Below are 12409 nucleotides of genomic sequence, written 5' to 3'. Positions count from 1 at the left end.
AATTCAGTGAGCCCAGTAACTCCTAGTAATGCCCCTCAGGTTCACAGTTTTTCTGTAGAAATAGATTCTGGAGGAGAGATTGGGCTAGCTTCTGAAAAGCTGAAGGCAGTTTGTTCCTTGCTCTTCTCTCAGAATAAAGTGTAGTGAGCAGGAGAGCACAGTATTCCCCCAAGAGTGTCTGTTACCATCTACTCTGGTAGATGCTGTAGTGTGGCTGTAGCGCACAAAAGTCTTACTCAGAGCTGGGTGCTCACTTTTCAGTGTCCTCTCCAATCAGAGTCTTTGTTCTGAGGAATTTGCATTTTAAACAGACAAGCCAGATTAAGGCAACATAGTCTCTCTTTTACTCAACAAGAACTGATGCACAGATGTATTTTCTTCTCAGACACAAAGCAAAATTCATCCAAGTCCCAATCCAGTGCCTCACCGGGAAGATCAACCACCCTGTCAAGTCTGTAGTCACTTTTCCAGCACAGACCTTCCCCTTTCCAGATTTTATTGGTTGAATTTTTCCTGAAAATAGACTTATGCAGTAAAGCAACCTTTGTAGAGTGCTGCTTCTTGTGGAAATACATTGCCAGCATTGATACGCTGTTGACTCACTGGTTGGTTCCCATCTACAATTTCCCATTGCCCAGCAGCGCTCTGCTTTCTCAAAGTTTACATTTTGATTTCTGGGTAGAGCAATGGAACAAGTGGCAAATTCATCATTACCCTAAAAAGGAAGGGTTGGAATGAATAAACCTATTGTCAGAGGGCACCGTCTATTTGCCAAATTCTCTTCACAGCAATTAACATGACTACATCTAATTGGTGAGAAGTTCAAGGAGATAGCTAAGGACTTGTTAAGAATTTTTGTTACTTGATGAGTTTTACTGCCGTAGTCTGAATTATATAACTTTTTTTACATATGTGTTTACAGGGTAAAAAGTTTATTATTTTTCTTATTAGAGGTTAATGAGTTTTGGTATTTCATATTATCTTTCTTGTAACTACCAGGTTTAATCTTGAAAATAATTTATTACAACAGTGGAGTAAATGATGTGTTGAAAATAATATAAAAGTCTAGATGATGACAATAACAAAGAAAGTGTAAGCCGCGTGTTGGGCCTTCAGTTCTCTAGGCAGCATAATAATCCAGACACATAATAATGCCATGTCTGCTTTAACTGGCTTTGGAAAAATAACACATGAGTTACCCTTTAGAAGAGGGTAGATTTAAACTAGATATAAGGAAGAAATTTTTCCCAATTAGGATGGTGAAGCACTGGCACAGGTCACCCAGAGAGGTGGTAGATGCCCCATCCCTGGAAACATCCCAGGTCAGGTTGGACGGGGCTCTGAGCAACCTGGTCTAGTTGAAGATGTCCCTGCCCATTGCAGGAGGGTTGGATTAGATGACCTTTGAAGGTCCCTTCCAACCCAAACTATTCTATGATTCTGTGGCCTTTGTAAAAGATGGAGGTCTGGTTTTCCTCCTACCTACGGTATGGGTGTCACTCCAGTGTCTATCGTCTCCAAGGCACAGGAGATGCTGCTTTGGAGAGGGGTAAGCAGATGCTGATCCATCTGGCCAGAGTAGCAGGGATCCTTGCTGCTGAGTCCCGCGTGTATTTTTCCTCCCAGATAGCACACCCGTGGTCAGGGCTCTGCGTCAGGGCAGAGACGTCTGACTGCCCTGCAGGCTTCAGCTCAAGTGCTGAGCACAAGGCTTGGAAAATGGGGAGAACAAAATTAAAAGGGGGGTGAAAGTGATGTTTCCATTAACTGCAGAGAGGCCTCACACTTAGAGAAAGTGAGAGGCCTGCACTGAGTATGAGGATGATTGTAATACCTCTGATGTTTGCTTTGTGTGTTTGGATTGCAAGCTCTTTAGCTCAAGGACTGTGTCTCATCGTGTATTTACACAGATCCCAGCACAGCAGGTCACTGGTCTCAGCTGGGGCCTCCAATCTCAAGCGGTAATAATGAACTGGCTTTCTTCTAAGTGTTATTTACCCAAATAATACTGTATTCCATTGTGCAGCATTGTTTTTGTTAATATTTTTTTTCAGTTGAAATGAAATAAAAACACTGTCCACCCAAACACTGAGGAACAATATGAGTGCTCATCTCCTGCTGAGAAATAAAAATTCAAGAGTTTCAAATACCAGTACTTCCTGCCCCCTTTAGTCACTTTGCGGACTTGTGTCTGGTGATAAAATGCTTTAAATCCATTTTAAACCTTGTCCGGGCTGGCATTCCTTGTCTGGACCTTAGCAACACAACAAAGCTTGCTTTGAAAGTCTCTTAAAGAGGCAACCCCCACTTCATGTAGTTGATACTTAATAGAAGCAGCCCGATTTATTTGTATAACAGCTGCTTGAATGCACATTTGCAGAATCTATCCCAGCATCTTTTAAAAAGTGTTATTTAACTTTGAAGCTGAGGAAAGTCTTTGCTAAGAGTGCAAACAAACCTGTTCTATTGAATAAAAGATACATTTTATTTAAGGAAAAAAAAAAAACAATGGAAGACAACCAGAATCTCTCCAGTAAGTTAATTTTATTAGAAGCAAAGATTTTTTTCCACAAACTTGTATGTGAAAGGTCTGTATATTTTATTCTGTTCTGCTGAACAGCATTATTAGAAGTTGATTGTGCGTGTAGCTATGTGCAAGATCTCTCTATCTTTAGTATGGTGAGATGCTAGGAAAGGCGTTTTGGGTCTTACCTGATTGTTTTGCAAAGCATACAAACAGAGTTACTCTCAACCCGAACTACATGATGAAAAGTGAACTTTAAAAATGTAGATCAGCAATGATGTCTTCAGCATGAAACCACTCGATGTAGCCAAGGCATAATTTTATTATCCCAGATGAAAGACAAATATGACCTCATTGTGTTTTGTATGAAAAACATTATTTTGAGTCTGTCTGGTTCCTGCAAGCTTTCTGAGCTGTGTTATTCAGTAATGTTTGGCATATGATAACTTTTTTCTGAGGCTGGTGTGCAGAACGAAAGAAAATAAGGCCAGGTTGGAGCTGCCATCTATTTCTATGGTTTTGTTCTTGGTCTTTGCCTTCTTTGTCAGACAGTTGCAGTCTGCTACAGTACAACTCCAGTTGTTTTGTGTAAGTGCATCCCAGCTACGGTGTCAGTTCTCTTCCGGAGTGCTAAAAGATGTAGGTTGTGTTTAAAGGCTAGAAAGGTCTATCCTTAGCTGCTGGGACACTGGCTTTTCCTTCTTTGATCTATTATAAGAGGTGATATTCTTTAAATCAGTCATCTTAATGAGAGCAAACTTGCCAGCACTGACAACAGACAACAGAGCACTTAGGCAGATCTGCAGAGATATATGAGCAGCCTCACGTACATCCTTCTGTATGGGCGTTGCCTGGGCATAAACCACTCCAGGCAAGGAGCTTTGCCACTGCAAGAGTCTGGTATAGATTTATATGCCCTGCCACAAAGGTGCATTAATTCCCTGCAGGAACTGGGCCGCAGGATATGTGGTTGGTGCCCTACCAGCTCGGTGCAGCCATGGGCCTTGCTACTCTCTGCGGGACCAACATGTGCCAGGTAGCCGTATGCCTGGCCCTGAGCTCTTGGAGATGCTGCTGAGGGTTAAACATTTCTTTGTCTTCACAGTGAGCTGTCTGCTAGGGTTGTGGGAACTGGAGTTTTCTGCAAGGCTGAAACATTAATATTGCCATGTTCACTTCCATTTTGGGGTGAAAACAGAAAATAGAAGTGAAACAGGTGAAGCTTACAGATTTAGGGAAAAGTAATTTCTAAATTACAACTTCATTGCTCTGATAATCCCATAAATAACACTTTTTTCAAGGCTGATCATAGAATCATAGAATCATTCAGGTTGGAAAAGACCTTTAAGATCATCGAGTCCAACCATAAATCTAACACTGCCAAGTTTGCCACTAAACCACGTCCCTAAGCGCCACGTCTACACATCTTTTAAATACCCCCAGGGATGCTGACTCAACCACCTCCCTAGGCAGCCTGCTCCAATGCTTGACAACCCTTTCGGTGAAGAAATTTTTCCTACTACCCAATCTAAACTTCCCCTGGTGCAGCTTGAGACCATTTCCTCTCGCCCTATCACTTATTATTTGGACTGTATGATGGGGCTGCTCTGATCTCTTCTATTTAGACAAACCCATTTTCCCAGCCCATATCTTGCTGCTGCATGCCTGGATCCCACAGACCTGGGGGGAACAGTCTCCTGACCAGCCAACGACCACCTCGGGGGCTGATGGGGCATGGGGGACATGTCTGAATAGATTCAGGAGTGTCCAGCAATTTTCTGACAACTTCGACTCATTGCTTGGCACACAGTGTTAGAGGAGGGTTCCCAAACAAGGCTGTGCTGTCTGTGATGGCAGTCATAGGTGCAGCATCTCTGGCTGTCCCGATCTGCCAGCAAGATGGCTCCCTTCTCCCCGTTGTAGCTGCATTCTTCCTCTGGGCAAGCCAGGTAGGGAATCCCCCTTTGACATGGGACGACTTCTTTCTAACATGCATCCTAGGACAGATGTAGCTGATCAGTGGGCCCCTTAAGTGAGAGCACTGACAACTTTCCTGTGGAATAAAGGAAGAATCTTCACGTATGGAGCGGCCGAAAGTGATTCAGAGCTCTCCAGGCAAGGTGCTGTTGTTTCTGTTGTGGTGGCTTACAGAAGTGCTTTAGCTAGTGTGGTTTGTCCGGACTGCTGTGCATCACCATGCATGGGGAAGACAGTACAAGTCAAGGTCACACAAGCTTTCTTCCCTCAGGCTCCAACTAAGGCATTCTCCCACTTTCCCTAAGTGCTCAACAACGGGGACAGTCAGAAAATGATGTTCCATTTTAGATTTTAGAGTGGAATTATCATGTTTGCGTCCTTAGTCTGGGAATCCTTGAAGTTTTTTCTATTTTTTTCGAACTCTTTCTTCTTGGAAACAATTGTGATAAAGTAGGAAAACTTGGTTTTCATCTACTTAGTGTTTCGAAATAGAAAATATAAGACCGAAATTACAAGATACTGAATTGAAAGGCAAACTCCCCTACAAACATTCACTTTTTCTCCATTGTTCTGTTTCCTTGCTTGCTGTAAAAAAGAAGTGAAAAATATATTTCCCTACATTTTCTTGAGCTTCACGGAAAAGGAGGGCTAAAGAAAGAAAAACAAGTGCACAAACCGTTTCCAAAAATAATGACACTAATACAAAGTGTAAGATACATTTTTTTAATTCAGCAGTGCTTAGCTTTCTATAATACTTTCAGAAATGCCCATATCTTTAAAATAATCTGTTCTTTTGATTTACTTGTTAACTTCCAGCTGAAATTTTTTAAGTAGCTCTACTTGAGTGAGTTGAGTGAAGAGCCTCTTGAAGAAAAAAAAAGGAGTATATGCACTTAATGAGCAACAAAGTTAGTGATCTGTAGCAATTACCCAAGTGAGTAATTTTGTTTCATTAATGCACCCTGAGGCACCAAGCTGTTTTGGCAATGGGCACTGCAGGACCACTGCAATGCTCAAAGAGACAGTTATGTTACCAACCGCAGTGTAAGGGATAGGTTTACCAACAAGGAGTGAGAGAGAAAGTAGCTTAGCATAAGAAGAAAATTAAAGCCCATATATTATTGTCACGGAAGCCAATGGCAATACTTGTAAAGACTGTAGCAGAGCAGGGTCACACATCAGTTTTTTCTGGCTTTTCCAACTTCCAGTTTCTTGGTTACTGTGTTTTTTTAAGAAAGCATCTTGAGTATCTCAGTGTGAAAGGGGAAGGAGGGCATGTACCTGGCTTACTTGAATCCTCCTCAGAGGAAAGTAGAAAAGCAGGTAGTAGAAATGAAGGCAAAACTGTATTATAACTTCTAGACATCTCTGGATCACTCGATATGGGACACACAGAGCATATGATATATTAAGGAGAAGTATTGAATATCCATAAAGGAGTACTAGCAAATGGTGTCAATTTTCAAACGCTTTGCTTTGTCAGCTTCACAAATTTAAAATCAATCATCAAAAAGTCTCTGTATAGATCAGCTGAAAAGACATAAAACCTTACAGTTATCTCCCTGACAAAAAGAAAGTTGAAATTAAAGGTGAGTTCATAAAGACTCAGACTGTCAGAATTCTGTAGTGCTGAAAACTGGGGTCATCCAACAACTCAGTTTAGAAATAAATGCTGAGGAAAAACAATGGCAGCCAGTGCACTGCTAATAAATACATCTTGGAGGACATAGAAAAATAGATTTCACAGAGAGGCTTATTTTCAGCATGAATGCCACTTTCTCACTGTATTAACATAAACATGAGAGAAAAAACAGCTACAAATAAAAAATTCTTGGGCAGTCCCTGGAGATTATTCAAAAATATGTAGTTTTTGTACACCACAGTGTAAAAGTATTCATTAAAATTAATTTTTTAAATGCCCTGTCCAATATTAGTTGCCTGATGTCGTTCCTTTGATCATAAATTATAAATGAACCAGCAGAAAATGAAGAAACCATGATTCCATTAATGAATTATTTAGGTGTGATTGTTAGTTTTCACAATCATTGGGCTAATAAGCTCAGGCTTGTGACACTGAAGTATTTCTCATTAGAGGGTGATGATGATGGTAATGTTATTAACACCATTATCAGTGTGTCCCATGAAGCATAAACCCAGCTGGCTCCTTTGGTGGCTACGTCGTGGCATGGCCACTGGAGCTTTCATTGGGTCTGTACTGCAGGAGAGGGAGTTGACACTGAGGAAAGTTGGTGTGAACAGGGTAGCTCCCCCCAAGGCAACCCTAAGAAAGACAAGCAGCATACTGACACGAGAGGGTCTTCTCCCCACAGCAGCCTGACAGTGCCAGCAGCACATGCAACTGGTTTGGCCCATTCCAGCGGTGGCTCCGGGAGCTCCAGTGAGTCTGAGAGCAGCTCTGAGTCCGACTCTGACAGTGAGAGCAGCTCCAGTGACAGCGAGTGCAACGAGGAGTCGCGCAGTGCCACACCAGAGGTAAAGCCACACTCTCAGCTCCTCGCCAGTGCAGCTCGAAGGGGGAGGTGTAAAAGAGAGTGAAATCCTGCTCCTTGTTAGGAAGATGTTGGAGTTCTGTGCTGTTTGATGCTGTTGACTTTCTTCTCCCTCTATCATTTTACGTGTATGACCCACATACTCATTCTAGCTTTTGGAAGAATCCTTCTGGCCTACATTTGAATTGCTTTAAAGAAATATTTAGATTTTTGCCAGTAGCTGGAGAAGATTTTATTGACACAGTATTCAGCTGGGACTAAGGAAAGGCAACATGACAAAACTATGTCTTCAGGGACCAGCTAAACTTTTTAGTTGTACTAAATTTCTCCAGGGCCACATTGTAAACCAGATAAGGAAGCCTAATTAACCATAAATACTCCATAAATACTCCCATAAAACTAGCAGTCACCACTAGTTGACTGAAATAAAAGGCTACGTTAAAAACTTTCTCATTTAAAGGGAAAATCATTGCTTCTGTCTGAATTTGTTTCTTGTCATTCTTCAAACTGCAGCCTGAACCTCCCTCAACAAACAAATGGCAGCTGGATAAATGGCTAAATAAAGTGAACCCCCACAACAAGACCATCATCAACAGTCAAAATGACCCTCACAGCGAGACCAGCTCCCAGGCCCAGAGCAACCAGCAGGCCGAAGGGCCAAACAAAGGGAAGATCAACAGTAGCCTGCCCCCAACCGATTCCAAAGACCGGGCGATCCTTAGTCCCATCCGAGAGAAAGCCAAACCGCGGGTTGCCCAGAAAACCCCAGAGGCAAAAAGCTCCAAGCAGAAGTCACCAGCTCATAATGAGCCAACTTCACAAAGGACTACTGGGAAAAAGCAACCCAAAAAGGTAGAAAGGACTTCCAGTGTAGAAGAGTATAACTGGCCCAAACCAAATAATACCAGCAACACTCCCAAAGAAAAAGACATACAGGACCCTCCCGAGCAGCCAAAGGTTCGAACTAAAGCAGCAGTTGGGAAGACTGCTCCAAGGAAAGAACCACGAAGTAGCACAGGTCTCACTTCAGAGAAGAAAAAGTACAGAGGCCCCAGCAAAATTGTCCCCAAGTCCCGCGAATTCATTGAAACAGATTCATCTACTTCTGACTCAAATACAGACCAGGAGGAGAGCTTGCAGGCTAAAGTATTGCCAGCTTGCACTGGGTCTGGCAATGGTGTCAAAGTGAAAGACTCTGGCAGTAACATCCTCAGCGTAAGTAGTTTAACTAGCAATGGCAGCAACACATCCATTGACCAGACCAGCAATGACTTGGAGGAGCAGCTCTTTTCTCCTATCCCAATTGTACAAAACGAACTTCTCTCCCCCCTGAGAGAATATGAAGACCTCAAATCTCTGTGGGTGAAAATAGACCTTAGTTTACTCTCTAGGATACCTGGACAAGAGCCTTTTGAAACCACGTCTGTGAAAAGTGAACCAAGAGAGGCAATTGTGAAACACAGGCGACCATCTCGAGAGTCCCCTACCCCAGCAGCTGAAAAACCATCCACAAAATCCAAAAGAAAACACAAGGTAAGTTGTTTTCATTATTCGGAGGAAAACACTGACTTTCTATGCATCCTCAAGGTCAGGACCACAGTTGGTGATTCCTCACTGCTCCTGCAGCAGGGCTGTAAGGAGGCGTCATAACACTAAGGCTCTATTGTTTTTACAAAGGACATACATTTACAAGTGCATTGCAAATTATCATCAGAAACTAGTAAAAAACAAACTCCAGCTGACAAAATCAATGAACAATGTATTTTTTTGAGATTTGTCTTGCAAGCTTTTTCACTGTATTTGCTCACTTACCCATTAATTTCCAGTGTTCTGTAATCTGCAGAAAGAATCCCAGCGGTGAGTTCATATTACTACAGGTTCAGCCATACTCAGAAAATGTGACTTTTATTTGGAAGTCAGGGTCTTACTGTCTGCAGAATTAAGGCATTTTCACCACTGGCTTAAAAAGGCATAGCTTCACTAAAGTCAATGGAATGGTGCTTGCTTATGCTTCTGGTGAATTTAGTCTTTATATTGTTATGTTGTATAAACAAATGTGGTTCATAGAAATATCATTGCTTAACTAGCTGCTTTCTCTACACAGCTACCTGAAAAGGCAAATGTATTTTGACTTAAGCGTTATGTTTTATCATATGTTTTATGTTATTTATGCCCAAGAGAATCCTGCCTTGTGGGATATGACACTGCACTTCAAACTAAATGTGTTTTCAGAAAAGAATCTGAAGTTTTATAAATGAATTTTTGTAATCAGTTTTTCCAGCTGAAATGGTTGTGCTCTGGTCTGTCTGTGAGAAGTCACCATAGTGTATATTTTTTTATACCCCAAATGTCATAAATCATTGTGAATGTGACTTCAGCTGTCTGTTCTAGTGGACTTCATGAAATCCTGAGTTTGAGCAGTCCAGTGGTACGAGAGAGTTAATAGAAGACAAAGACAGACAATGCCAGGCAGACACAGGGTCTGCACCCCTGCCTACATGAGTCACTGCACTGGCTCCTTCCCTGTTGAATTAAGTGGAAATAATCACATGAGTAAACTCGGCAGGTTTTTATTCAATTTATATTCTAGCTGTACACTGAAGGCAGACATGTAAGAAGGAAGGAGAAGAGAAGAAAGAGGAAAGGGATATATAAATGTCCATGCTTATATGTATGTATAAGTATATCAGGGTGTATGTTAATTATACAAGAAACCTAGTGGAGTGTCAGTATGATGGAGAAGGAATCTTGGCTAAAACACAAGTATAGTCTTGACAACTAAACTGAGGGCTCTCAGGAAAAAAAAAAGGATTATATGAAAGTTGGAACCTCATAATTTCATTGGCTGGGACTTTGAATTAGAAAGTAACAAAATGAGGCATCTCGCTCTAGGACTGTACAAATGTAAGCTATACTCCGAAACAGCCCGTTCAGTCGCTGTATGATTGTTCACCGCTACCCAAAGGGAAACAAACCAATTAGGATGACTTGAGGGTATATCAACAGTTAAAACAGAGTAGAGAGAGCCTGATTTGTCTTTCTAAATCATGCTATTAAAAGATTTATTTTAGTCATCTATTAGTGGGCTTGAAGGCTGATACGAAGTTTCCAGTGACAGAACAGTAATCAGCTTTGCTTGTATCATCCTAGTTCAGGCACAAAAGTCATGCATCAGGGAATCTTTCAAAGCAAACTTTAAACCAGCTATCATTGTTAATGACTACCCCAGCTCAGTCCTGTAGTCTTTTAGCCCTGTGAGGAATACTTACTCAGGGAAGTTTTCCCATCAACTTCCATTAAGTCAATAAGTACAAGCTATTTACTTGAGTAAGATTTGGTACTATCAAGTCATTCCATCTGAATTATTAATTAAATTCCAGTGCACTACAAAAGATAACTATAGCACATGAGGTATTTTGCTTCCTAATTGTCACTTGTTATATAACTTCATGTCATGTGTTTGGAGCATGTTTAGCCCTGATTTCAGGTGACTTTGACTTCTCTTCACCTGTATTTTAACTACTGCTACTGTAAAGGATGTACACTGAGATTCCTGAGCTCCTCTTAATGGCAAGTGAAATTGTGCATAGATGCTGGATCTTTCAAGCTCTACTATTTTTGTTAAAGCAGATGGAAAGCCTGGATACCTTTGTTGAAAGTAAGAAGCAGCGCCTGGAGGACCCTTCAGCTTCATGCCTGCTCCCACCTTGTATCTCTCCGATACCGAATCACAGATTAACCAGCACTAAAGAGTAAGTTCTTTTTTTTCACATATCAGTCATGAGGGATTTCACAGTACTGTTCTACAACTGTCTTTGCTGTAGAGCCAGATGAGTATTACAGCTCATAACCATAAGTGACCTGGCATTGCTATTACCATCCATTAGGAAGAGGGTCCACATGGTGTTGGATGAGATTCGTTCATCCTTCCAATGAACTACATGAATTCAGAGTGCCATCACAATCCTGGGATACTCTTCTACCCCCGTACTGCATCCTTTCAATGTTCTTTCTTGCCCCATCATCCTTAGCCTCTACGGCCAGAGAATCCTACTAAAAGTGGGCTTTATTTGATTGTCTGGAATTTATTTTTTAAAATCGTTTTCGTAAGAGACAGTTCTCAGTTTTATTGAACAAAAGTGACAATAGTGACTTGCCATTCACTTCAGCAGCTCTTATTCTTTAACTGTATATACAGCAACGCTGGGGTGACCATCCTAAATGTTTCAGACATACATTTTATTTTTAGCAGACATATAATCAAATAGTTGGTGCCTTTCAGAGTGTCTTTGAGAGATGGCTATAATGCTTGAGCAAACAGGCGCCACGTAATGATTCTGATTAGTATAATCACAAGATTAACATTCTATAAATAACCAAAGAGTCCAATTCCCTTCTGTCATTAATTTTGTGCTTTTACTATTTTGAGATGAGGCACTTCTTTCTGCTTCACACTAGGACAAGCAAAGAATCAAACCTGCAACGTGCTTCTGAAAACAATTTGATTGTAGTGGTATTTAAATTTAGATAAAGTTCCAAAATCATTTATGAAATAGCACACAAATTTTAAAATCCATAAAGAAGGCTGAGCATCATTTTATTTATACTGGTGTAATTACAGAGTAACTTCAGTCCTTGAACTAACTTCTCATTCTACCCCTGAGAAAATCAGGAAAGGCAGGTGAGTTGAAAGTTACAATGTGATCTGTAACATGTTGTACATTTGATAAACATCATAATGGGTCTTGCCTGTTTGTCATTGCTAGAAATACAATGAGCAGAGATATATCGCAGAGGGAATCAAGGATTATCTATCCCCAACACCTCCACAATCCATTAAAAAAATCTTGCCATTCTTGTCATCAGCAAGCCCTAAGGATCCACCCCCAACCTGATGTTTCTTAATTTGAGCTTGTTTTCCAGGTCATTAATTTGATTCCTCGGAGCTTTCAAGCCTTTGGTATTCTCTGTTAAAATATAATTGTGTCCATCAATAGTTTTTTCCATATGCTAGCTTTTCCTCTCATCTGTCTCAAGTTTTGAAACAAAATTTTCTTACTTTTTTTCCACTGCAGTGATTGAGACCTGGATCATACTGCATTTGTTATTAGTGTCTTCTGAGTTTGCTTGAAACAAGTACAATACTGTTTGATAATCCAGGTCTTCAACTCCCAGAGACGTGCAACTGAATATAGATCAACATATTCCCCAAAAGATTAGGGAGCTGGCTGAACTGTGTGATGACAAATTTCTGGAGAGCCCCAGGTTGTTTTTAAGCAGTCAGGAGTGGTTCTGTGCTCCAGAGGGTTAAGTAGAGTTTTAAGGGGAGGCACAAGAAAGGGGAAGCTGAAAGTACAGTGTTCAAGGGCATGGGGAATATAGCATTTTAGTGGTAGAA

At 41.1% G+C, this 12409-nt stretch overlaps 1 protein-coding gene across 1 annotated transcript in view; it reads left to right on the top strand.

Annotated features, from left to right (window-relative positions):
* AFF2 (ALF transcription elongation factor 2) overlaps positions 1–12409 on the top strand; it is a gene marked incomplete at its 3' end in the record, with an annotated part of 338544 nt that overhangs the window by 299249 nt on the left and 26886 nt on the right. The window contains exons 10-12 of the mRNA XM_082004365.1: positions 6832–6994; positions 7525–8544; positions 10639–10763. Coding sequence (XP_081860491.1) covers positions 6832–6994; positions 7525–8544; positions 10639–10763 — 1308 coding nt within the window. The remainder of the gene's footprint in view (positions 1–6831; positions 6995–7524; positions 8545–10638; positions 10764–12409) is intronic.

The sequence above is a fragment of the Phaethon aethereus genome (genome assembly GCF_964289735.1).
Source record: "Phaethon aethereus genome assembly, chromosome: 10".
In the NCBI taxonomy this organism is placed as follows: Eukaryota; Metazoa; Chordata; class Aves; order Phaethontiformes; family Phaethontidae; genus Phaethon; species Phaethon aethereus.
This window is presented reverse-complemented; position numbering and strand designations above follow the sequence as displayed.